Source organism: Scardinius erythrophthalmus, assembly GCF_964197995.2.
Source record: "Scardinius erythrophthalmus genome assembly, chromosome: 1".
In the NCBI taxonomy this organism is placed as follows: Eukaryota; Metazoa; Chordata; class Actinopteri; order Cypriniformes; family Leuciscidae; genus Scardinius; species Scardinius erythrophthalmus.
Window position 1 is genome coordinate 38891108 of NC_138221.1, and position 27843 is coordinate 38918950.

At 38.8% G+C, this 27843-nt stretch overlaps 1 protein-coding gene across 2 annotated transcripts; it reads left to right on the forward strand.

Moving 5' to 3' along the window:
- rnf216 (ring finger protein 216) lies at positions 1-27563 on the forward strand. 2 transcript variants are annotated; one of them, XM_081385375.1, is made up of 17 exons: positions 1-209; positions 1283-1423; positions 1512-1651; positions 3176-3760; positions 3851-3927; positions 4020-4122; positions 4254-4415; positions 5209-5323; positions 5404-5540; positions 5680-5730; positions 7537-7674; positions 8577-8725; positions 9068-9146; positions 20771-20868; positions 23369-23591; positions 25892-25967; positions 26051-27563. In XM_081385375.1, exons 2-17 carry the CDS (start codon positions 1357-1359, stop codon positions 26344-26346), a joined length of 2496 nt encoding a protein of 831 aa, XP_081241501.1. In that variant the 5' UTR covers positions 1-209; positions 1283-1356; the 3' UTR covers positions 26347-27563. The 2 variants fall into 2 exon arrangements, with proteins under 2 accessions (XP_081241501.1, XP_081241502.1); XM_081385376.1 differs by having other exon boundaries at positions 209-784.
- The last annotated feature ends 280 nt before the right edge of the window (positions 27564-27843 follow it).

A 27843-nucleotide genomic window follows, 5' to 3' on the forward strand; every position in this document is an offset into this window, starting at 1 on the left:
ACAAACACTTTGTATTAAGGAAAACAGAGACCTCTCGAGGACATATGAAAAACTAACAACAGACAACGGAGGAGAACTACAACTCCCATGATCCTCCGCCTACAGCACGACGCGTCTGCGTCCGACGTCACACTCTGGCTTGTTTTGGCCGTTTGTTTCGATATCCGGCGATCAAACGCTTTCGATGTGCTGGAAATTGTGACTGAGAGGTACGTGCAATTCATGAAACAGTCTTCGTGTGTTGTAGTCTTATTAGAGCTTGTTTACCTTCGCCATTAAGTTGGGATGAAATACCCGGCTAATAATGAAAATCTGTCTTGTTTAAGTGATGTCAGCTGGCGCGGAGGGTTAACGCCAAACAGCTAGCTGAGCCTGGCTAGGGACTTTAGCGAGTACAGATTTGTTTGTTTCTTTTGTCCTGCTGTATATATCACTTATTTAACAATGTCAACGTGTTTTAAAGAGAAAGGAAACCGAACGATCACATGTATACCATCAACAGTGTTTTTCAGCACTGCTATGTGAGATCAGCTAGTCTGTTGTGGACAAGCTATTGGAATTAACAGGCTGTGTTTTAAAACCTTTTTGTAAGCTGACTACTTAGACAGCACGTTTGGGTGTCACAGGCGCGTTTCAGCTGAAACATCATAGATAAACCAAACAGAAACACATTTAAATGTCTGCACCCAGACATACACAGTGACAGCACGCATTTAAAATATATAAACGTTATTTCTCAAGGACATCAACTCTTCTAACTCTTTTACTTTCAACTGGTTGTCTTGTACGTGAACTCAAGCTAAATAATGGTCATGAATATAGTGTTGATGTGTGAATCTGTCATTCTAGGCTACTTTAAAAGTGTTTGGAAACTACATGAGATCTTATGTGCACGCGCAGCCCCTAGTGCATCATTAAAGTCAGCATGAAATCAAAATGGATTGCAGTATTTATTAAAAAGGATTTATCCGTGCGATTTTTTTTTTCTTTTTTAATTCATGGGCCCTAATCTTCAATCAAAATGACTTCCCCCTCCCCCTTGCAGAGACATCATTCCTCTGATGACGTGTTTACAGGCGCGAGAGCGGGGCAACTTGCCACTCATGAAACATACTTTTTTTTAAGCCATTTCACTCAAATATCCGTCATAATAGGGAAGAAAAGACTATTGCAACTGCTGTTTCATGCTGACTTTAAGCAACTAGGTCTGTGTTTAGATCAAAACTGTGATGAATGCACCATGTGAAGTAATTAATGTGGGATTATGCGTGTCTCATTTCAGGTTCCTGTGTGTGTGCATGGGTGTTTGTGTGAGAGAGAGAAGGTGGACGACTCAGGGAGTCTGTGTGTCTTATCATGGCTGACGGGTCCAGTGATGATGATGTCATCCACCTGGCTAGTTTCAACACCCATCGCAGTCGAGGTACTAACAGAAAGGCTTTATTATAAGGAAGAGTGGCTTTCTGTATGTCCTGACCCCTTTTTTGTGTCATGTTTATTTTTTTTGTCAGCTAAGAAAGTTAGGACGAAGACATCCTACATAACCATATCCTCATCGTCGGATTCTGATGATGAACCTGTCAGATTCGTACCAAATGCCCCTGTTGTGGTCAAGGATGATGAAGAGGAGGAGGAATTGAGCATCTTAGAGGTAACTCTAGCTGCGTTCCAATTCACAGGCTCCTTGTGGAGTATTCACTGCTCCCTACACACTTAGCACAGCATATCTGTTGAATTCACGAGTATGAAAATATAGCCTACTAGTGGTGGGAGTCAGCAGGGACCTGGTGTTATGATTTTTATGTCAAATGGGTTATATGAAAAAATTGATAGTCATTCAGAACTGTGATTTATTCAAAAAGACATAAAGATTGCATCTGCATGTGGCTTTGATACTTTGCAAAGTTGTTTTTGCTTTTTAGTTTTAGTTTTTTTTATATAGCAATAATGGTTTGTGCATCAACCTGATTCTACAGCACTTGCTTTAAATGGTGGTCAGTCTCTTAATTCCTAAAAATATTAATGTAAAATAAAGTAGTGTAAAATGTTAAGGTGATCATCATAACCCTGAAGCAAAGCCAAAGGGGGTTATTTTGCAATATTGACTGGATGACTGTATGTTATCCTGCTTATTACATGATTGGTTACATTCCAAATCCTGCTTTGGATAAGTGTCTTTAAATAAATAAATAAATACATTTATTTGAATTGGAATTATTTGGTTATGTGAGGAGACAGAGACCACAGAGTGCTTTGAGCGAAATGAAACTAGCAAAGCTATCATTATATAAAAATATTAAAATGCAGGATGTCACAGTCGACTAGTCAAGTGATTCAAAGAGCTGTCTAATAGACTTAGATACTGGTATGCAATTTATACGGATTTGAAGATGGAGACATTATGAATGTTTTTTTTGTACTTTTTATACACAAGAAGCACATTCAACATGCCATGGTAAGAAGCAATATAATGCTTGCTTATCAGTGAAAATGTTCTTAATCTGAAGCTACCACTTGATATTGAGAGTAAAATAAGAAAAAACAGCAAAGGTGCGAATTGTATTTTTCTACATAATTTTTTAGATCACGCACAGTCCCATTCGTTTCTCTGAAGGACCCAAGTTGAGGACAAATGGGCAGTTCCTTGATCCACATAGGAACTTTGACGCTCCACTACAATTTTCATTAATTTTTGGTAAAACTAATCCTCTAAGTGTGCAAATTAATAATTGAATTTCCTTTACTTTTCAGATTCATACATTTTTAGTTAATTAAAAAAAAAAGTGTAGCATCAAACTGCCTATAATGTGTGTAGTCATATGTGACGGTAATAAGACAGAAAAAAAGCATAATACCAGTATAACCGGTTTGAATGTGCATACTGTACCGAATATGAACATTTAAAATTCTATAATATCTTGGCAAGACTACAGTCTAATGTTTTTTAAGTGTGCCTTAAATGTCCAAATACTTTTTTTGGACCACTGCACTTTTTGTTTTTGTTTTATTTTTCCCATAAAAAAAAGAAAAGTTAAAGTAGCCTAAGAGAATGAGAAATTATCTTTTTGTTCAGTGCTTAAATTTCTAGAAAATATATGTGCAAGTACTGCAATATAATATGATGAGCGGTTCCTGTTCAAATATTAATCATATACATTCTCTTTCCGTCTGGCAGCCACAGCCCTCACCTCAACGTGAGCTGATCCGACCTGCAGCCAAATGGAGTGCGAGCACCTTCCCAGGCCAGGCATCTGGGTCCAACAGACATCCTACCAGCGTTCCTCATCCTTCTGTAGTCGTCGCACATCCTGCATTAGGAAACCAAGCCATAGGTGTCTTAACCACGGACCAGAATGCTGTACCCTCGACGTCTAGAGAAAATGCCTTGCACAGACCTTCATTGCCTGTTAAGGACTCACTGCCCATTCATAAGGACCCTTCAGCTAGTGCACACTCAGCGAATCAGGCCAATTCTGTTTTTTCAGCTCCACCCACCACTGTATCAGGTCAGTCAGACTTGCCCCGCAAAATTGAAGTGGTTGTTTGGCCGAGAACTGAAAGGCCCACAATAAGGCCTCGGACGCCACAGGACACTGTGCTTGTAGAGGTCAGACAAAATGAGCAGCCGGCAGCCCCTCTCTCTCCTGCACGTTTCCCCGGACCGGCTGACAACGAGAGGCCTGGGCCGTCAGCACCCAGAGAACCCCTCATACAGCAGGCCCCTGACCGGACGTCCCTCGATATCCTGGTGAAGGGGGTGGTGAGTCTTCTGATTAGCACCTCACGTTGTAGCATTCGACTGTTCATGTCCTGCATTAAAGGTGGGGTTTGTTTTCACTCAAATTTTCAGATGGACCTTTTCCCTGATGTGCAGGACGCGTATGTAGCAGAACTGATAGAGAGAGGTGACCTGAAAGATTTAAATGTGTAAGCACATGCCTTTTATCTTCTCATTTCTAGCTCAGACGTACTTTGTTCACGTGATGTTTGTGAGACCTCGTTTGGCTTCTTTAACACAGAATATGCAATATATTGTTGGAAAACCCTGATTATCCGAAGAAAGCAAACTCAGTTTTGACACAAAGCAGTGTTCTCCTCGAGACAAATGATTCTGAGACGCAGGTTTGCACTTTATTTTTTATCAGATATCCATATTTATTTAGTCATAGATATATTGGGTGCTGCTACTATGAATTTATTACATTTAAAAAAAAATGTAACTAATCTGGTATAACTTTTTCTTTGTCATACAGGAAAGTGAAAATTATTTTGATTATTTCAAACTAAAGACTGTTGGCCCAGAGATTGTCATTCAGGCTGCAGACATGCTGATGGGTGACTTCAGAATGTTGAGCTGTCAGGATATCAAATGGGCCCTGAATTGCCTCAAAGGGCACTATGCAATCACACGAAAGGTGCTTATTCATGCCTACTAGAATTCTTCTACGAACTCTGTAATCTTTATTTTAGGAGGAGGTTGACATTCAACATCATTCAGTGTCAATAAGTATTGATGAAGCTTGCTGATGTCAGGTGTAGTTATTATACTTAATATTGATTTAAGTTCAACTATTTTGTGTAAAATTGTGGTGTCACTCACATTTACTGTTGCTTGGCAACATTTTGTGAGTGAAATCCAGTATTTTCATGGTAATCTGCATGGTGAAGTATTTCGCCTGGTGGACTTCACTGGCAAAGAAATTTCCCTGTGTGAATTTTGCATCAGATTCAAGTTTGGTAAACTTAACACAAATTCACAGTGCCGAATAATATCAAGCCTCTTTGTTCGGCCGTGACTTCTGTGTGAGTGTGGATTCATAAAATAGCTACAGAGCAAAACTGACATAAGAAGCGCTCATATTGACGCTGTCCTCTCAGCCAGTTTTGTATCACACTATATAATGATCCATTAAAAAAGAGGTGGTTTGAAAAGCAGTTGTTTTGGGTTGGTTCATTTGCTAGTTGTCAGAATAGCTTTGGATGTTTATTTATCTTTCATCGTATTTTGTCACATCAAGTCCTGCTTTTTTTCACCTGCGAAATGTCATTTGCCATCATAACAATGTAATTAAATTTAACACTATTGTATTGGTCATTGGCAAACTGTCTTAAGATATTGGCATTTGCATCAGCCACAGCAAAACCCATATTGTTTTGCTGTATTGTTAGTCATTTGTATGGCATTAATATCTCTGGTATCTCTTGAAGGCCTTATTCGAAGCCCTCAAGAAGTGGCAAGAAAACTCTACTGATCCCTCAGGGAAGAAGAAAAGAAGGAGAGAGCCAAATGAACGCATCTTCATAGACTTCAAGTTTGAGCAGGGTGACTATATATATTTTTGTCCTAATGCAAAGTTGAACCAGGTAAAAGGTGAAATACTAATTTTGTCTCATTCATCACAGGTTCTTTTAAACTGGAAAGAAAGATGTACTTTTTGGAGAAGAATCGCAGATGGAGCCGCGGTAACGAGACAACACTGGAGCCGTCTCTTGTGAAAGAGCTGCAGTTCTATGAGCAGAAAGCCAAGGAAATGGCTGAGGTACTTCACACGGCACACTTCTTCAATTTACTTCTGATGGTTCCTCTTGAAACAACCTAAAGAAGCAGGGTTGTGTGGAACTGAGCTGACAGGCTGTTAATTGTTCAAATAATTACCTGGGCTTTTTTCCCGTTTTCAGCACGAAGATTTTCTTTTGGCTTTGCAAGTGAACGAGGAGCAGTATCAAAAGGTGGGTGTGAAGAACCAGTTGTTTACACACTCTTGATGCTCTTGTAATGACATCAAACCACATCATAAGAAACAAATTAGAACTGAAAGAGGCCACATTATGCCCTTTTACAAAGTCTTGATTTTGTTTTTGGGCTCTACTAGAATAGGTTTGGAGCTAAACGATCCGTTTAGTTCCTGTCTCTATGAAGCTCGTCACAGGGATTCTAGGGATATAACAGACATGTATTCGTCGCGGTATGGATGCCACAGCTCGGTGCATACAGTCAGACGACGCATGCAGTCAGTCACATGCGATCCACACTCCAGTCCAGAAGGATAAAGGAACCACACTGTCTGTGTGGTAATGCAACACTGTTTGCTAACCATCACAACAGGAAAAAGATCAGAATAAACTTTTAATGCTTAACTTATAAAGTTAAGAGCAGATCGGGAACACAACACACACACAACATTTTTACTTCATTTATTTGTATATATCATATATCAATAATAAGATATTCCTGTTGTTGCTGTCTAGCTTTGTCGTGGTAACATTCCACGTGAAGCAAATGAGGAAATTACGTGGTCTTTCAATGCTTCCTTTGCCAAGTGCGTTTCAAACGGCTTCATTATATTACACACAGGTGCCCCTGCTCCCTCCAAAGCCCCCACTTCAAGGGCTCTGCTCTTCGGAATGAGCAAGGCATAGGGATGCTCACTTCCGACTGGAATTTGCCCTGACTTGAGCGTCCTCTAGATAGTGCGGAAGCATCTAATGTGTCTTTTTGCACTCATGAGTATACTTTAAAAGGAACGTGGAAAATTAAGTATTAGGAGGGTTGGGCTTAAGCTTTGAATGTTTAAATATAGTTTAAGTGGAGCAAAAAAAGTTTTATTTTTTATTATCCTATTTATTTTGTACTTTTATAACACAAGATGCTTTTTTTTAGTTTTGTAGCTGATTGTGACCAAATACCTTTTGTTTTTTATCAGCCCTGCAAAAATATGACCTATGCAAGAGTGCATTCTGTTTACTGCTTAGTGCTTAATACACTGAGGTAGGTTGTACTATACCAACCACCTCAGGGGGACTGGTTGGTGGAACAAACTGTAATTTGCACTACCGTCTGTTCAAAATAAAATAAAAGTAACTTAGCATTGTGGATTTGTTGCTTTTTCCTGTAACACTTTAGTTTAGGGTCCAGTTCTGTTTATAAGCTTATTATTTGTTGCTTATTAGCATGCTAATTACTAGGATATTGGCTGTTTATTAGTACTTATAAAGCACATATCAATGCCTTATTCTGCATGACCTTATTCTAGAATATTCCTACTCAATACCTAACAACCTTACTAACTAATAAGTAGTAATTAGAGGTTTATTGAGGCAAAAGTCTCAAAATAGTGAGAATTGGACCCTAAACTAAAGTGTGACCATTTTTCCTATTTCCGAGCTTACGTGCCGAACCGTGACTTCTGTGTACCGTTACACCCCTAGTACATTCCCGGTAGTAAACTCAAGACTACAATCGAGGCGTTTGAGGGAGTTCAGAAACAGTGCTTACTCATTTAGAAAATAACTCCCTTTGGAGTGACTGTGTGCTTTGTTACTCTGCAGACCTTTTTCATGCTCAAACAGCAACATTACATATTTTTATCCTTTCCGATGCTTTGATTGTTGGAAAATATTGTATAAAACAGACAGGTCCAGTCCAGCTCTAAAATCAGATTAGAGTGACCTCGTTCAGCCTGGTAATGTGTTTTAGATTATAATCCTGAAGTTTGTGATTTGAGAGCATGTGACACTTTTGACCTGTGCCCTCAGGACGGGCAGTTGATTGAATGTGGCTGCTGTTGTGGGGAGTTTGCCTTTGAGGAGATGACCCAGTGCACGGATGGCCATCTATTCTGCAAGGAATGCCTGGTAAAGTACGCCCAGGAGGCAGTGTTCGGCTCAGGACGGGTAAGTCATCTGTGGCTGGATAGTTCGGACATTCGGTCTCTGAGGTTACCTTTGTTTCATTTGAATTGAGTTACTGGAAAAGGCATATGCGGTCACAAACATTATGATGTCATGATGGTTTCAGGCATTGTGCACAGTATTGTTCTTATGTTTTTTTAAAAATCCCCTGTATTTTGGTTTCACTTCGCCTTGTGCTTTTTAGGTTCTTCCCAGTTTTTCTCCCATCTTTCTTTCATTTTCATAATCATAAACAAGTTCTAGTATAATTTGTTTGCAGAGTTCGATATTTTATCTAATGGAATTAAATTCATACAGAGTGTTTTTAGACACACTAGCATTCAAAAGTTTGGGGTCAGTATTTTTGTTTTTGAATTAACCAAGTCTCTTATGCTTACCAAGGCAGTGTTTATTTGATCAACATACTGTAAATTTAAGGAATGAATCTTCAGCATCATTACTCCAGGCTTGAGTCTGATTGCTCAGAAATCATTCTAATAAGCTGATTTGCTGCTCAAGAAACATTTCTTATTAGTACCAATGTTGAAAACTGTTGTGCTGCTCAATATTTTTGTGAAAACTGTAATACAAATTTTTTTTCAGGATTTTTGATGAATAGAAAGTTCAAAAGAACAGCATTTTTTTGTAACAATATAAATGTCTTTTCTTTACTTTTGATCAACCTTAAAGCATTAACAAGTGTTGTTTTTAGCAAAGATGCATCTAGTTGATCAAATATGACAGAAAAAAAACTCTTACTGACCCCAAACATTTGAACGATAAGGTATCTAGTTTCAATGTATTTATGTTGCCTTCACAAACACTCACTGAACAGTTTACAGTTAGTGTATTTTGGTATTTTGGCTATGCATAAAGTAAAAATGGTTCTTCGTGTTTGTTTGCAGTCGGAGTTGAGCTGTATGGATGGGAACTGCACCTGTTCCTTCCCTTCCAGTGAGCTTGAGAAAGTTTTACCTGAAAACATTCTGTGCAAATATTACGAGCGACAGGCTGAGGAGGCCATAGCAGCCACCTGTGCTGACGAACTGGTCAGGTGAGTTAAACACTTTACTTACTCTCATGTTGATCGAAAGCTGTATGACTTTTTATTTGTGAAAGACAAAAGGAGATGTTTTGTAGAATGTACAGGCTGCTCATTTTCACACAAGTAAAGTGAATCGTAATTAAAGCTGTCAGGCTCCAAAAAGGACAGAAAAGTAGTCCATAGTATACAACTTGTGCTCTGTATTTTCAGGGGGTAGAATTAGACAGCCGTGTGATAGCTTTGACTGAGAAAAAGCAATTCAAAACAGAGAAAAAATTACATACTTCAGATTTAAATGATTCATTGTTTTAATTCCTGACAACATTATTTTGCTCACTTTTTGTTTTTAAGGTGCCCGTTTTGTAACTTCCCAGCACTTTTGGATAAAGGCATTTCTCTGTTCAGTTGCCCAAACCCTCGCTGCAGAAAGGTTAGTCTGTGTGCCTGGATACACAAGTGTTTGAGTGTTATGCATCTCTCTTTGCAGTGATCTCTTTATAAAAGTATGGACATGAGCTGGTTCAATTCTCTCACCCTTTCCACTTCTATTTCTGAGCCCCCGAATGGTGGAATTAGTCAGGTCAGGGGAGGAACAGAGACAAGCATTCATCATGTCCGCTATAAATGTTCAGCACTCTGAACCCTAAACAGAACTCAACAAGGGTTGAGAAGTTCAGCACAACTAGATGAATCAGTATTCCAGTATATCACTGTCTCAACATAGCCACAAAAAAGTGGATTATACCTTCAGGAAATGAATCACAAAACAACAACCTGATGTGCTTTGATAACCAAGATTTTAGAAAACAGACTAGATATTATCAAGTGTTTGTTACAAGCAGTTAAAGACTTACTTAACTATTTTGAAAACAGCTGAACTACTATTATATTGTTGGAAAATGTAATGAAGCTTTTCCAGTAATAATCGTCTTTTTCTAAGTAGCGACAAAAAACATGACATTGCTGGTTATTGTCACATTGTATTTTCATACTAACGAATTGGTTTAATGGGAAATGAACTGATTCTATAAAAATTATTCACTGATTGTCACATTGTATTTTCATACTAACGAATTGGTTTAATGGGAAATGAACTGATTCTATAAAAATTATTCACTGATTTATGTTTCTTCATGATAGTGAACTATTTGCTAAATTATGCTGTTTATCACTATGTTATTGGCTTGGTCCACCATGAAATTGTTAGTGTTGTTCCATTGTTCTCTTTTTTTCATGGAAAAACTGGGAATATCAAGGAATATTTTTAAATCATTGATTCTTTCCAGGCCGGGAAAGGTCATTAAAATGACTGAAATCTAAACTTAAATCATGGAAAAGACATGCAAATTTGTAAAGTTTGGGGTCAGTAAGGTACTTATTTGATAAATAAATTAATTTACTTTTCAGCTAAATGTATTAACTTTATCAAAAGTGACAGTTACACTGCAGCACATGTGACACTGAAGTAATGATGTATATAGTTACATAGTAATGATGCTAAAAATGTAGCTTTGCCATTACAGGAATACTTTTTAATTAAAATAGAAAACAGTTATTGTATTATAATATTTCACCATATTACTGTATTTTTGATTTATAAATGCAGCCTTGGTGAGCATAAGAGACTTCCTTCAAAAACATACAATTTTAAATGACCGCAAACGTTTGAATGGTAGTGTAGATCATCTTAATTTCTTAAGTGCAATTGCTTTAAGATGTATTTCAAAAACTGATTAGTTAGGGGTCAAGCACCAAAGGTTTTGTTAGTAGCTTGTAGCTTGACAAGATTCAGAGTAGCTTCCCCAACACTGGTTACAACTACATCTGATGTTTTGTCTTTAGTTTTATCAGTGTTGGGCTGTGAGGAATGTATCAGGCAGTGCCAGGATGTTAGTGGATTTCAGCTGTTAGGCAGAACATGTCAAGAACTCTGAACTCACAGTTACTCTCTCAAAAGGCCTGAGAGGGAGACTTTGAGTATACAAGTATAATATATTTCTGTGAAAAAATGATTATTTTCAACTTTCATTCCGACCCTCTGTCTGAAATGATCCGTTCTTAAAGGGCGGCTTCTTTGATGCTCATCAGTAAACGGCCACTGTTATGATTGGCTAACGTCATTGCATAGGAAACCGTATCAATGCCCACTCGCTATAGCACGCGAGTAAGTGTTTTTAAAACACTATCCGTATGAAACTAATTTACGGACAAGGCATTATGAAATCATTTACTTAAAGTTTGTGATGCCGCTGCTGTCAGATTCAATTCAATTGGCTGCTTTATCTTTCAATAAATATTTCTTTGCAAACTCTCCACTACACTGTGCCTCATTTACAAAACAAAATGTTCCGAACAAACATATAATCCTTCAACGTGATCCGGGACGCCATTAAAATAATCCACTTGTTTCCAACACTGGAATTCTTCTTAAGTCTGTATAAAGATGCAAGCAAGCTGTTTAAACTGGATGCGTCAAAGCAATCGCTAATTCACTCTTCCATTTGTCCTGTTGTCTACAGACTCAAGCATGTGGAGTATGTCAGAAATTAAACGCACATCTGTATACTGTATCCAGTGTAGACAGCATCAGTGATTTATAATGGGTTCTATTTGCTTTTGATGCGACGAGACGCTCGCATCCATTGTAGGCAAATGTCGGCCAGTACGGTGCGATGATGTGTAACTATTTGTCGATGTCTTGGATCTGGAGGTAGGCATGTGCAAATGTATTTGCCCGTGTGATGTCACAGATCCTGCAATATCCTGCAAAATAAATGTTTTGTTTTTAATGAGTACGAGTTGAGTTGTAAGCTATAAAACTTGCTGGATGTTTTAATGGTACAAAGACCACATATATATCAGAAGATCAAAGCTAATTTGATTTCTCATGTCATGTCCCCTTTAACTTTTTTAAGCAGGATGCTTAGTCACCATAAAATCAGAATTCTTGTTTTTTTTCACATTGTAACTCAACAGCAAGGAGCGCTAACTAGTCTGGGAATGTAGGGTGGAAAACCTCAAATGCTGCATTGTCTCTCGCCTTCCCCAACACTCTCTCTGTCTGCAGCTTTATCTTGAAATCCTCGAGCACGCTCCAATCAGTGCATGGACAGCGCTCGCGTAGGCGATTGAAAACAGGTAATCGCTGTTAATCTATTAGGGAAGCAAGCACAGGGAAAGAAAGAGGCACATAGATTCCAGTAACACTCCTCACATGAATAACAACAAAAACATAATATTACTACGCTCTTGGATGTAACGATAGACATATGATAAAGTGGGGTTTTAGGCACAATAACCTGAAACAGGCTTTGAGATCAATGTTATAACATTGACCGTCTTAGTAAAAGGCATGATGATGGTAGGAGTTTCCCTTGAAAAGACTTGAATAGCCCACCATCAGGCATATGCAACATGGTACTTTTGTGTTTCCTGTAGTATACCAGTTGTCCTCTTGGTGGCGCTCTTGTTCTATAATGGCAGTGCAGTTTTGTTGTTGCACACATCTGCTGCTGATTACATGCTCAACCCCGCCTCACTTCTGCAGCAGCTCACAGCAGGACGGGAGAGGGGGGCAGGGGAAGCCACTCGAACGCCCATAACTTTGGTCTTCCTCTCGGTACCACTGATAGATTAAGTGTGCCTAGGACCTCCTACCTCCTATACATCTTTCTCCTGGTGTCACAGGACTGGAGAGGGAAATTGAGAACAGTTGTGTGGTATGATTTCATAATGTGACCCACATTCACTTCCTCTTTCTGGCTCTCAGTGTGGCATTCCTATCGAGATGGAGAACTGGGCTCTCTTGCACAGCAGTCCTTGACTTGGCCAGCATCATGAGAACTTTTCCAAAGCCATGCTTCTCTGGAACAAATTTGTTGGAGAGATAGTCTCTATAAAATGACGCCTTCCTGATATGGTGTATTATAGTGAGCTTGTAGGCATTGTTGTGGCTTAGTGGTTAAACATCTGGGTTTTGGTACCTGAAAGGATGTAGGTTTCAGAGGGTTGATCTATGAACAATCACCTTTGAATGCAAGCTTGTCTTTTGATAAAACTGCCACAAACTGTCAGAAAAACCTTAATAAGACACTGCACGTAATAGAGCACAGTGCTAAATGTCTTAGACCACTAGGTAAAATGTATATAAATAGTGTTAAAATTGCATTCTATAATTAGAAATTGCCCATCTTAAATATTACTTTTTTGCATTATAATTTTTCTGTCGTGTTTTCTTCAGAATTCCATGTGGCAGCAGATTACATTTCTGAAGAAATAGAAACTTCTGATGGTAAATTTTCCACTGAAGTAAAAGTCGTTGTGAAACCGTCAACTAAAAAAAAGAAATATCTCTTACATCATTGAGGCTCAGACTCTCATTCATAAGGTGCCACTTCATTAGCGAAATTTCAACAAAAATTTAAGGGCAAAAAGGTCTATTGTTTGTAGTGTAGCGATGTAGCCTGGCAAGCCAGACCTACATCAAGATGTTGGGTCTGGCAACTCACCATAGACACGGCTCAATCCGAGGGGCGGGATAAACGGCTGTCTTTCAAATTCCCTCTGCACGCAATAGGACAGCGCTTCAACCAACCAGAGCGTTTTCCCAACAGCAGAGCTAACGTTAGTTGATAGATTCAACTTTTGAATCTGGCCAGCAAAACTACGAACACATCTTACTTTTTTAAGAATGACTTAAGTGCCGTTCTATGCTCTTTTCTCAAAGAAAAACCTAACTCCAAGTCCTCCAGAGTCGCGTCCAGAGCCGATTTGAAAGACTGTTCTCCAGCAGCCGCCATTCTTTGTTTTCAAGCAGCAGGGAACCGTCGCAACTCTGTCGTCATTATGTAAAGCCCGCCCCGCCTACTCTATACACGATGTGATTGGCCTGACCCAATTTAGGTTTTTACAGCTCCGAAAGTCAACGGAGAGTTGCTAGACTACCCTGGCTGCAAAATACATTTTGCTGCCGCTAGGGTGCGTCTAGATTTCTAGGCTAGTAGCGATGTATAAAGGCATATGAAATATGATGCTCAGCTCACATAGAAGTCACTTTCAAACCAAGCAGCTTTCTGTTGGTCAATGCGACGAATTCACATGACCAACATGAACCCGCAAAATCTGCATGGGGAAATCTTTACACCCTTGCATGAAATTCACACGTGGATTTCTATTGAAATGACTGGATTTCACCTGTGAAAAAATGTGACCACACCTTTAGATTTTCGAAAGGGATATTTCACCGCTGGAAGGATGAATGTGTATTTAAATTGGGTCATTTATGTAGTAGAAATTCTCCAAGAACAACTCCTAGAATGCACTTGCTTCGCTGCCCTATGAGGCCACTCCCAAGCCACGCCTACCGGTTACAGAGGGCAGTATTGGAAGAAATTATACAACTAGGCTACTACTTGACTCGAAACTGAAAAGACGGCGTTTTATCGTGAGATCCCCCAATGGGCGGGTTGAAAACATGTGGAACGAGCTCCTACTACTGGCTGTAGTCTCTAGCCTCTGGACAAAAAAGCCTCAGATGACGCAAAATGACGATTTTTGCGTCCGCTGAGGGTTTTTTCCAGACACACAATACAGAAATCTCTCGTCTCAGGGGCACATGAGGGAGGGAAGCACGGTCATTCGAAAATACTACCGGGTTTCTACTGATCCATAGCTTAATGCTAATCAGTGAAGTATCCCTTTAAGTCTTTATATTACAGTTCTTTTTGCCATTTTAAAAAGCCCTATTGATGCACTTGTATTCTGAATATTGAGGGTCTTCCCGTCTGTGACGGTTATGTGCCTGCTCTAATCATTGTGTATCGAGATGTTTGCAGCTGTCCATCCACATATGTCCATGGTAGGAACAGTCGGATGTGAAAAACTCTGAAATCCCCAGTGCCCCATTAATGACTTCAGTGCTCGTGTTTCAGCACAAGTTTTTCCCTCCTGTCACTTTCACTTCTGATGTCCCATTTGTTTGCTATGTGGTGAGGAGACGTCCTCTCCTCTGCCCCTCTCTTTCGTCTCTTTTCCCTCGGTGAAGATGAAAGTTGTATAACTGACACACTTTTCCCTCTCCGCTACCTCTGTGGCTCCACCCCAGGACACTCATTGGCTAGACCCAGATCCTTCAAATTTGAAATGTGGTACAGTTTATATTTGACCCAGATTTTACTTCTTTCTTTTTTTTTCTTAGGTTTTCACATTTCAAAAAATGCATTTTTCTCATTAGTTGTGGCTTTCACATGCTGATCTAGCAACTTTCCCTTCTCTCTGGCTCAATAGACTGACTTTTGTTTCCACTTTATTTTCCATGTATCCATGTTCTCAGTTTTGCTTTGATAGATTGTAGCAGCTGCAGCATGTTTTCTATAATCCATGATTTTGCACAAGAGTTCAAGAGTTTTAGTAAATATTATCAAATATTTTTACTGTAACTTTCATATAATCCAACTTGTTCAAAAGTTTGAGACTGGTAAAATGTGTTAATATCTTAAGTCTGTTATGCTCACCAAGACAGCATTAATTAATTGATTAAAAAAAAGAAACCATTGTGGGGTTTTTTTTGGAAACCATGATACGTTTTTTTTCAGGATTTTTTGATGAATAGGAAGTTCAAAAGAACAGCATTTATTTATGAAATAGCTATATAAATGTCTTGGCTCTCACTTTTGAGCAATTTAATGAGTCCTTGCAGAACACAAGTATTGATTTCTTTTTTGTTTTTGTTTTTTAATCATACTGACCCAAACTTTTGAACGGTAGCGTATACAGTATATATTCTGCTCTGGATTGCATTCCGTCCAAGTTCAGACATGCTGCGTACTAGTTGAGTTTATAGGGAGCTGTGTTTGTTCAGCCCTGCCTCATTGTACTTATCATGAGCCAAACCCTCAAATTATGAGCGTTTCATTAAAAACTTTGGTATTCTAGTTTTATGATATGTTGCCATGGCTTAGGGATGGTTGTGTGTGTTAGCACATGCTGTGGGTGCGTCGCTGTGTCCCTGAGGCTCATCCAGGCCCGTGCTTCTCCAGAACAAGCAGCCCCCCAATCAGATGCTCAGAAAATCTCCTCTTCTGCCTTATAAGGCCTGCTGCTGCTGCTGCTGCTGCATGCCTGTTCAGGAGAGAAGCACTGAGCTTATTCACAGAGTGCCTCAACAGATGTTGCAACAGTTCACACTCTGTAACTAGCTTATGCTGTTTTACTTTGGAGAACTAGTCGCGCCTGCACTGGAATAGGTCTTGTTAGCTGCATGATTATGACAAAAAATCACAATGTTATTTTATTTGCTTTGATATTGCCATTTAAGATGATTAGAATTTACAACAAAATGCTTTTATTCTATATAATACATTTATACATGCAATAATTGATGTTCCCATCTCATTATAAACACTAAATACATAATTTCATGTGACAATTTGTGTCCCGAAATTGGACACAAATTCAAAGACCTACAGCCAGCTGCGACAAGCCCCTTAAAGGGATATTTTTTTACACCATTTTATTTTTCTGAAATAAAACATACATGTACAGTTACCACCTTTAAAGGTAGGGTAGGCAATTTCGGAGAGGCTAGCAATAGCAAGCTAGCTTTGAAAGCATTAGATCGCACCATCCCTTCAGACCGACTGCAAAGCCACGTCTTCTTCAAAACATCAATGCACACAGCAGACGAGACGAGAGACGGCGTTATATCACCTCATGTCTCAAAGGACATGACAATAATAATGAACGTAAACCACTTACAGAGCTCGGACTTTTAGCACCTGACTGCTGTAGATTAATTTCGTCATTGATAGTGTTGACATAGAAACGCATAAATCCGAGTCTGAGGACGTGAACATCTCCGGGTAGAACGGCAAGGGTTGCCATCTTGTAATTCTGGTTATGACATGGTGTGAACGCAGCATAAGCTGCTAAACTGTAAAAGGCGGCTGCTATTTGTTTTTGCGGCGCTCAGTGTCTTTCTCTTCAACTCTGCATTACGGAGCGCGCTGATGACGTGTGATGTCCACACATGCAGGGTGTGCAGAAGTATAGAAATACATGCGTGGAGTGGCAGGAAGGACATTCTGTAGGCCTTATGCACTAGAGAAATGAGGGCGCAGCCATCTTTAGAATATTGTACTTAATGTAAAGTTAACGAAAGTTATCATGAGATGTCTTAACAAATGTCAGTAGACCAGGTAAAACGATTTGTTCATTCATAAATACGCAAGATCGCTGTGAAAATGCAGACCAAAAGACAACAAGCGCAGAGCTGAAAAGGGGCGGGGCTACATAAGGTCTATACCATAGGTCTATATCAACAACAGTCCTTCTACAGCATTTAATAATCTTTAGTTAATGTTCATTTTAACATTTACTAATATATTATTTAAAAAAAAATAAAAATAAACAATGAACAACAGTATTTTTATTAACTAACATTAACAAAGATTAATAAATGTCACAAATGTATTGCATTGTTAGTTCATTTTAGTTAATACATTAATTAATGTTAACAAATTATTTATTGTAAAGTGTTACCCAAACATATCGTATTAGACCCCCCCCCCCCCAAGGATTTCAGAGGGATAGTTACCGCAAATTAAAATGCTGTCATCATCTTCTCACCTTCATGCTCTTCCAAAACTGCACTTACTGTCTTCTGTTGAACATAAAAGAAGATATTTTCAAAAATACCATCTTTTGTGTTCTGCAGAAGAAAGTAAGTAAGGGATTTGTTTAACTCTGTGCTTGACTTGTAATCAATGAAATTGCCTAGACCGGAGAATAAATCTCTTATTTTCACCATGTTTATACCGTGTTGATTATAATGGAAGTGTTTTAGTTTTGTTACTCACTCGCTTAATAGAACAAGATGTTGTTACTGATAGGCTTATAGTCTGATTTAGATGGTTCTGATTGGTCAATGCATTCTTATGCATAACTGACTTATTTGTGATTGGTTACAATACTCAGCCACAGCAAAGAAAGAAGCAAATAATATTTTGATGCCTTGTCAACAAGACCTAAAGCTGAGTCCACCAGATGAATGGACTGTTTACACAAAAATATGTTCAGCCAAGATAAAACTAGCGTGACTACCTAGAACTGTGGTTTGGGGTTATAAGGTTTCAGCTTAAATGAGAGGTATACACACAGCGATTAACAGGAAATGGAGGGTTATGCATTTTGGAGAATCAGATTTATGTTACAAGAATGTGCGGCATGACCCCAAATGTCACCCTAGGCTTGTTTTTCTGAGATAGACTTGCCGTTAAAGCCGTTTAACAGTGCAGATGCTGTTTTTCCAGTTTGTTGTGGTACTTTGATCGCTGTGCTAGATGTCACCCATCTATCTTTATTACACAAAATAGACCCTTATACAGGCGCAGGCGAAAGCTACATGCATCCTGTGTGGGTAAAAGTTTCCTGTGGTTCATCTGCAACAGTAATATATATCTTCAAAGTCACATTTTTTCCGCTCATTAGATATATCACCCTGTGCAGCGCTCAGTGTTGATTCATGGCACACACTAGCCAGCCTGCCTGATGTCTTTTCCTGCAAGAACTTTTTTTTTTTTTTTTCATATCTGTAGAAATTTTTGATTAAAAGGGTTGGATGACAGCTTACATATCATGAAAGAATAATGTTAATGGGGCTATAAATGTCTTTGGCTGCTCATAAACTCCATAAATTACACACTTGCTCTGAAGGAATCTGCAGTATTTGCCAACAGAGATAAGCCGTTGCATAACTGTGAATCTGAGGCTGACCCCACCCTATGTCTGAGAGTGTGCGCCCTGTTGATCAGGAAGTGTCAGCCTGGCCTTGCAAGGTAAACTTTTTACCAGGAAGCACTGTTTAAAGTGATGTCAGTGTGATGTCACCGCTGTATTTTTAGTCGCATATATAAAGGAAGGTACCAGTGTGTGTTCGCACCTCTGACTGCGAGAGTCACATTAACTGAAGAGTTGCAGTCACTTCCTGTTAACTTCTTTTCTGTGTGTATACATGCAATTCAGTGACAATCACATGAATCGATAGTTAAAGATAATTTAGGAGATTTAAAATATGATGCCTCTAACTTTTGTAATTACAGATATTTTTTTTTAATAAGGAAATAGTCACATTAGCTGATGAATGAATCTTAATCTCCAAATTGCATTTTTTTTCCTTTGAAGGGCCAGTTACAGTTAAAAACATAATTGTGGTCTCACATAGCCGTTTGTTATCAAGTCAGACTTAATTAGAATAATAAAGAATCATGGCTTAAAATATGTTGTAAAGTTTTTAGAAAATAATCAGAATCAGAATGAGCTTTATTTGCCAAGCTAAGGAGTTTCACACAAGGAATTTAATCAAATCATAATCAGATCTTGTTGGCGTCTAGAAACCTAATGCTGCTAAAGCCATAAGTCTCATAAGTCAAATTTGAGAATGATATCTCAAACTCTGGGTTTTCTAAAACAATCTGTTAAATTTTGTTGACCCTCCCATGCTTTTGCTGTTGTGCTCCACTAGGGGACAGTGCAATACTGTAGTACTGTAGGTCACATGTCTTCATGCATCACATTTCATGGCTATTGTCTGGCCTGATGTCTGCATCGTTCACCATTTCCCTTGTAGTTTCTGATACAGCTTTTTCACAACAATACTGTTGAATGATGATATATGTTTTTTAGGGGGGGGTTTACAACATGCAGCCTGAGGCTAGATTTCATTACTGTATTTCCGAGGAAGCCACTTTGCTAGTGTAGCTCCTCATATAGATATATTTCCCACTTAAGATGACGCCCAGAGGACAGGAGCAATTGTTCTGATGTTTTCTGCATCACTCTAAGCTGTCATTTATCATCTGTCACTGTCATTAATATTCAGCTTTATCTTTAATTATTTATGCTAATGGAATTTGTTACCAGGCAACCCTGGGTTATGGGATTAGAGTTGACTCTCTGTGGATAGTGGCCACATGTGCCTCTTCTCCATCAGTGGATCTCTTTCTCTGGTTGGTACAGACTGAGGAGGAAGGGGCTGGATCCAGTAAAAGCAGCTGCACGAAACAACTAATATTTTTCAGCTAGTATTTATCTCAAAAAGGCATGCAACTCTGCTATTTTGGAATTTTTATACTTTGCTGCAGTCCATACTGGGTTGTCAAATGTGATGGACCACAGCAATTTCAGATGTGTCCACTGCCTCCTAATGTTTTGTAATAGCCATGTCTGTGCCTGTGAAATGCGTAGGCGTTTACATGGTCTTCACGCTCTGAATGTTTAGCTGCATGTTGTCCTTTCCAGTCAGTTGAAAGGCAAAGCATTGTGGGCAGGCATGGCTAAAGTGGAACAGATGAAAATGTTGTTCCTAGGCAACCAGACAGCCGACAAATGAATCACATCCAAAGTGGAGGGCAGGGATCTGTGCACCCTCAGTCTGCGGTAGTACACAACGAGCTCTGAATCAAAATTTAGATTGCTTTATTTTAATTAACTATTCTATGGCTTTTAAATGTACACAGTCATATTCCAGGCCCAGGATACTCCTTTATTTGTATTGTTTGATAAGGCAAGCTATTGCACATACTTACCATTAGGGATGTGTACAAACCTCTAACCTTAAGTGTTACACTTATACATGTGACTAATCCTTTACCGTTTATTCTGTTGAGATGTGGGTTTCTAAGACCGTTTTCACCTGGTGTGTAGTCAAAATGGCCGAAAATCCCATAGACTTGTATTGAAAGAGGAATATGTGCCAAATCAAGGGACCCAAATGTCAAAGGCCCTGTTTACACCTGCTATTAAGATGCGTTTTGGTCACAAGGGTCATGCCCACAATACTAGCAGATTATGCAGGACTAGGAAGCAATATGCACCTCTGAAACAATGCAAGGAACACTGGCTCCTTCCGTATGCACAAACAGAGGTGACCGAGCAACAGAAACTTGGCCCTTTTTTTCCCCACTGGATGAATGAAGTGTAGTCCAGGTGTTTCTCGTTCCACTCTGCATTTCGATTGTGATCAATAACACAGATGCTTGTTTGTGTTCCCTTCCTCAGGAGAGTTGCAGGAAGTGCCATGTGGTGTGGAAGGAGCATGCAGGAAAGACCTGCGAGCAGGTGATGGAGAGGGACGAGATCCGGCTACGGGTGGCCTTGTAAGTGCCCGACTGAAAACTCTTAGCATAGAGCAAGCTTGTTAATAATGCATCCATGCACTATTGAGGGCACTCGGTAGTGTAGTGAACCACCTGGGAGATCATTAGCATTAGCCTGATGCTGAGTCAGCTGTCGTTTCCCCAGGCCTTTCTCATGGCACACTAAAACACTCGCTGTATTTGACGGATTCCCATGAGTGTTATGTTTGCAAATACACATCATCCAGAGCTGCCCCTATGCACAGCAGGCATTCATGAGGAAGTGTACTGGAGCGCGAGTGTCTGTGTAAACTGAGGCAGCCTATCACTGTTGGTCAGTCTCTAAACTGGACAGGATGTGATCGCCTGCTTTCCTTCCTGTCATTGGATAGGTCATACACAGGGATCAAACAAAGACTGTGTATCCTGTTTACCCCGACCCTTTTCTTTTGCCTACATTTATAGAGGCTGATAAAAAATAAAACAAACTAACTGAGAGAATGAATTACATATGGTGTCACAATGGCCGACTGTGTTTTCACATCGATACGATTCAGTGAGAGAACCTCTTATTGGTAAGCTTCAATACCAGGATGCTTGTTGTCTATATGTAGCTAGTGAACAGCAGCTTTCTACTTAGGCAGCATCCCTAACTGAAATGAAACGCATTAAGCTCATTTGTAATGCTCCTCATTGGCAGCAATACAAACAGAGCTATTCATGTGAAGCACAAAATAGTTTGATGTTTGCATGTTGCTAAGCTAATGACGCTTTGCAAAATACATGAATTTTCCATCTTTTAGGAGACCACGCTTTCCCGCCATTGATTTATTTTATTTTTAATCTGGTGGGGAAAGAATTAAGAGTAAATTTTCAATGTAACACTTTTTTTTTTTTTTTTATGGAAAAACTTGTACATTTAAATTACCTTTCTTAGTAATGCTTTACAATAAGGTTCCATTCGTTAACATTAGTAAACTACATTAGTTAACATGTACTAACAATGAAAAATACTTTTAAAACATTATTATTCATGGAGCCCTGTGTGTGACATGCGGACAAAAAAATAAGAATTTGTTCCCTCGTTTTAGTAAATAGTTTGCATAATATAATTCATTCCCTCGTTTTAAGTAAATCATTCGCACAATATAATAATTCCCTCATTTTAAGTAAATTGTTTGCACAGTATAAGTCGTTCCCTCGTTTTAAGTAAATCGTGTGCACAATATAATAATTGTATTGTGCGCACGATTTAGTAAAACGAGAGACCTAATTATTATTTTGTGCGCATGATTTACTTAAAACAAGGGAACGAATTAGTAAAACATGGCCAAGATTTACTAAATTGTAAATTAGTAATTCGTGGGAACGATTTGTTTAAAGGAGAACTCCGGTAAATTTTAACATTAATCTCATTTTTTGGTACATTTGGAGTGCTGTCAATACAGAGAACAATGACAAAAATCGGTGTTGCCTACACCGTGTTATCCTCTTTTTAAAATTTGTACCCTGTTGACTTCAATGGGGCAAGTTTTAAACCAGCTTTTAGCCTCTTAACATCCTTGATGTGTCATTACAAGTGCACAGGTCATGTGAGTGATTCCTTCAGAGTGAACACGGGTGAATCTGACTGCAGTAGATGTGAAAGATATTAATAAAAATGATGTTATTTCAGCCAGCGCTCATACCTGTATTTACATCCTGTTTTCGGTTGAAGTCCATAGTAATCGATTGTCGAGTTCACGCGCGTGATCATAGGTAACTAAACCTATGCGTGTGAACTCGACAATCGTTTACTTTTTATTTTTATTAATATCTTTCACATCTACTGCAGTCAGATTCACCCGTGATCACTCTGAAGGAATCACTCACATTGGCTGTGCACTTGTAATGACACATCAAGGATGTTAAGAGGCTAAAAGCTGGTTTAAAACTTGCCCCATTGAAGTCGACAGGGTGCAAATTTTAAAAAGAGGATAACACGGTGTAGGCAACACCGATTTTTGTCATTGTTCTCTGTACTGACAGCACTCCAAATTTACAAAAAAAATGAGCTCAATGTTAAAATTGACCGGAGTTCTCCTTTAATTTGTGGCCACGATATACATATTTTTCCCGCATGTTATGTGCAGGACTCTGTAATTAGTATTATTAATCTTAGTTAATGTTAATTTTAACATTTACTCGTACACTATTAAAATCAAAAGTTTTTTATATATATTATTATTACATTATTTAATAAACCTGAGCTAACATGAACTAACAATGAGCAGTTGTACTTAAAATACTGCAACAAATGTATTGCTCATTGTTAGTGTTAGTTAATGCGTTAACTAAATTTAACTAATGGGAGCTTAATTGTAAAGTGTTTTGATAAATATAGATTTTTTTGCACTGAGCTTATAGCACTCCATTCTGATTTAGAATTTAAATCAACATTGTATAGGTAGGCAGCTCACTAGGTTTTGAAACAGAGCTTTCATGTAAACCTGAACACAAATGTCATTTGTTTTATGGCCAGTGAGGAAAAGATGACCGCTGCCCGTGTCAGGAAGTGCCACAAGTGTGCCACAGGTCTGGTGAAGTCAGAGGGCTGCAACCGAATGTCGTGTCGCTGCGGCGCCTTCATGTGCTACCTCTGCCGAGACCCTATTAACGGCTACAACCACTTCTGCCAGCACGCTCGCTCGCCCGGTGCCCCCTGCCGACACTGCAAGAAGTGCTCGCTGTGGACGGACCCCACGGTAAATCTCACACTTTACACTTCAGCATCCACTTCTTTTCCTTTCATGAGATCATCCTTGTAAAACAGCAAACACTTTGTTTCTATACATCTATTCGGTTTACAACAGGTTTAACATCCTCCTGTAAAATATCTTCAAGCCCTTTGTTCACAACCCAGAGGGTATTTGCACTTGGGTTACACAAGGTACACAAAGTACCCCTGTAACTCCTTTTTGAGCCTTATTTTGGAATGGAATTGTAGATGTTCATTTTGTAATTCAAATCACATGATTTGCATTGATTTTCATTTAATTTATTTTACTTTTTTTAATTATGTCTTCTATTTGATTTAAAATTAATAGACAAAAGCTTTAAACAGACATTACAATGTGTTTACATTTTAATTGCATTATTTTTCAAATAATGCCCTAAATGTTATGCATTGATAGTGTATTCATTGTAAGAGTAATTTGGTCTTAGGATAAACACCAGGTGATGTATGGTGTAATGACTTTGTGTCAGCTTTGAATACAGGGCTTTTCAGAGTTTAACACGTCAGGTACGTCAGTGAAGTTTGTCTCATGTATGTTGATGGATTGGTAACTGCAGTATTCATGCATTAGCACCATCAAGCATTTGCCTCATTGCTTCTGCATCTTTATCACTCAGTACTATGATGACTAAAGCACAAATTGCTCATTCATTATTGACAACACACTGAGAATTTTCCCATTTATTAATCATAAAAAGTTGTTAGAGTACATTCATAGTAGATTGATAAATGGCACAAATGTTATACAATAGTTTAAGACATCCTCCTATCGCCTACTTTTATTGCCTACATTTTGATCAAAATGATTTAAGATGTATTAATAAAAAAAAAGTTATCTAGTAGAATGTCCAGACTCATTTTCCACCCTAGCTTTCAGAAATGTTTCTGCTCATGTAAATGCACATGTAACACACATCATATCTAACCCGATTAATCAATGACTTAAAAAAACATCATGCATTTACAGAAGTTTTTTGTCAGTTGTTAATCTTTTAACTCCGGATTTTAAAGTGATAGTTCACCCAAAAATTAAAATTCTGTCATTTACTCACCCTGATGCTGTTCCAAGCCTGTATGAGTTTCTTTCTTCTGAACACAAAAGATGAAATTTTTAAAGAATGTTGGTAACCAAGAGAGTTGATGGCACCCATTGACATCCATAGTATATATATATATTTTTTTGTCTTCTATGGAAGTCAGTCGGTGCCGTCAACTGTCTGGTAACCAACATTCTTTAAATTATTCAACAGAAGAAATAAACTCATACAGGTTTGGAACAACTTAAGGGTGAGTAAATGATGACAATATTTTCATTTTTGGGTGAACTATCCCTTTAAATATAATTCAGCTAAAAACAAAAATAAGAATAGAAAAAATATATATATATGTGTGTGTATATTATATACTTGGGCTTTTAGCTAGGGGCAAAAGGGGATCGCCATAAGGAAAGGGGTGCGCTGGATCTATAACACGACAAAATGAGAGTAGGCCATCATTGGAATATGGAATAATGATCATTTTGTCTCGATTACCTTTTTTAAAATAATCGTTGGAATCCAAAATCAAGCAATTGCTCAGCTCTACTCCACACCATAAAAGGAGGATGAGAAGCTTCATAAGTTCAGACTTTGTGCATAATGTACATGATAAGTTTGAATGTAGGTTAACTTAAATTGATGTGTGTTGTTACCATCAAATTCTGCTAGCTGTCCATGGGAACCATAAAGTCAGGGTTTGGAACGACGCAAGGATGAGTAGAGGGCAATGGAATTGTCATTTTTTGTCAATTGTATTATTGTGATCGCTAAGCAGTGAGAATAATTGAGAAATCCTTTTCCGGTTGATCCAGTAGTTTCACTAATTATCCGATTAAGGCATTTGAATCCTGTTTTTGTGTGAAGAGCGCGGTCAGGGTGCCATCCTGCTGACAGCCCGGGGGCTGCAATTACCCCTCCTTTCAGAGCCGTGCCTAATCACCTGGCACCGTCCACCAGGCTAACTGGTGAACTTGAGCTGTTTTGTGTTTGACCGATGAAGTGGACTCCTCCCAAGTTCATCTGATTTCCCGTTTTTGCCAAGGTCTGACGTGGACGTTGGCATGAGATCGTTTCTGGCGGGGTTTGCTGGTCTTTCCGCATGATTGAACAATAACCGGAGAGCCTGATTACTGTGCCTTGTTTTTGTTTGTTTTTTGAAAGGCTTTTTTGTTTTCTCCACCTTTGTATCTCTTCTGCCCCTCTCATTTACTGTGTCTTTTTCAATCCACAGCAAGATGATGAGCGAATCATTCAGGAGATTCAAAAAGAAGGTGAAGCGGAGTTAAATAAGAAGACCAATCAGTCAGGTCAGTGTTCCTCAACTGGATAACTTTAGTCGGCCACCTAAACCCAAATCCTGTCAAATGATATTCTGTAACCTCTCCCTCAGAAACCACAGGGAAGCGAGTGGGTCCTCCCCCCGAGCCCATCCCAGCGAAGCGCCCTCGGGTCACATTCCAGGTCCCCAACGCAGCTCCTCAGGCCGTTCGTGCCCCTCTGCTCATCCCCCAGGTCATGCTACCCGGGCCGCAGCAGCATCTTTTCCTTCAGCCTATTCCAGCCCCCTACGTGCCCCCGTTGCCCAACCTCCCTCCAGTAAATTACAACCCACGTAACATGAACTTTGACTTCAATATGCCTATGCACTATGGACCACCGCATCGCTTCTTTCAAAGACCTCTTTGAGGACACCATGGTACAGAGAGCCACATTCAAACTACTACTAAAAAAAAAAATTCCAAGATTCTGTCTTAACCGTTAGCCCTCGCTGTTGTTTTCTACGCATTTTGTAACCAGAACCAAACTGCTTTTTCTGGAGAGTTATAAGGACGCCTGTTGGCTTCTTTGTTGAAAGTCATTTTTTTGAACATCATACTGAGTGAATAATATGAACGCCTGTTAGTTTTCAGATGAATAAAACAAAGTACTTGATTTAAATTTAAACATTGTTTGTTTGCAAAATCAGTCAATATGGGCCGCTTTTCTGAAATTACAAATACATTTTGGGTTTGGCTGCAAGTTCCACCATGAGGTTTGATATTTTACTTCTTTTGTTTTAGTCCAGGGTTTGTCTTATTTTGACATCTTTACTCCTGGAAATACAAACGCCTAGAATAGATTATCATTTTGATGACTATTGATGCCATTTCCGATCTATGAATCAAACTTACTATTTGTAGCGCCAGTTTGCTACTAAAGTTTACATTACCGTTCAAAAGTTTGGGGTCAGTAAATTTTTTTAAATAAATTAATAATTTTATACAGCAAGGATACATTAAATTGGTCAAACATGACAACAAAGACATTTAGTGTTAAAAAAGATTTATATTTCGAATAAATGCTGTTCTTTTAACTTTCTGTTCATCAAAGATTCCTGAAGAAAATGATAAAATAAGGATCTTACCTGATTTGTATCACATCAAAATTGGAGGAACTGTAGACGTAAATGTGATGGTGGAGAATATTCTAATTTAATTATGGCGCTTTTCCATTACTAGTACCGACTCGACTCGACTCGTCTCGTCTCGCTTTTCGCTCTGTTTTCCATTGCAGATAGTACCTCCCACAATAGTACCAGGTCGTCATAGCGACGCCGCAGGAAACTGCCGTGACTTAATCTTCTACGTGAGACACAACCACACACACAGGACAATGGAGGAAATCGAGTGTATGCTGTTTTTGGATGTTTTTGTTTTTGCTGTTTTTTATTCAGGAAAAAAAGTACCTGGAAGCAGGTACAGGTACAACTTTTACACAGTGGAAAACCAAACAAAGGCGAGTCGAGGCGAGCTGGTACTGTGTAGTGGAAAAGCGCCATAAGATGATAGATATTTCTTTGTTCAAACTGTGAGCTTGACACGCTCTCTTCTGTTGAGTTATTTTTATAAACTTGATTATAATTCCTTGCTTTCCGTGTTCATACATGTCCACGTTTCAGTTCTTAGGTTGTTCTTCTTGAAGCTGAACATCAGCAAGCCCAAATGAAAATTTCCAGACAAATGTTCTCAGTATTCTGCTAAATTGATGTAAGCATGATTTAGCTTGTTGAGGTGTTGGTCACATTAGCAAAACTTTGGTAAAAAGTAATGGGCAAAGAACATCAGACATCCATAGTGTAGCGATCCATGGTCACTTCCAAACTAAGCACTTTATATTGGTCAGATTAGTCTATATATTTAACAA

What these genes read in the sequence shown, in the direction of transcription:
- rnf216 (XM_081385375.1), top strand. Translation starts at nt 1,357, where the DNA reads ATGGCTGACGGGTCCAGTGATGATGATGTCATCCACCTGGCTAGTTTC. An exon ending in ACTATGCAATCACACGAAAG is followed by an intron (nt 4,416 to 5,208) that starts GTGCTTATTCAT and finishes TATCTCTTGAAG; the next exon opens with GCCTTATTCGAAGCCCTCAA. An exon ending in AAGCCAAGGAAATGGCTGAG is followed by an intron (nt 5,541 to 5,679) that starts GTACTTCACACG and finishes TCCCGTTTTCAG; the next exon opens with CACGAAGATTTTCTTTTGGC.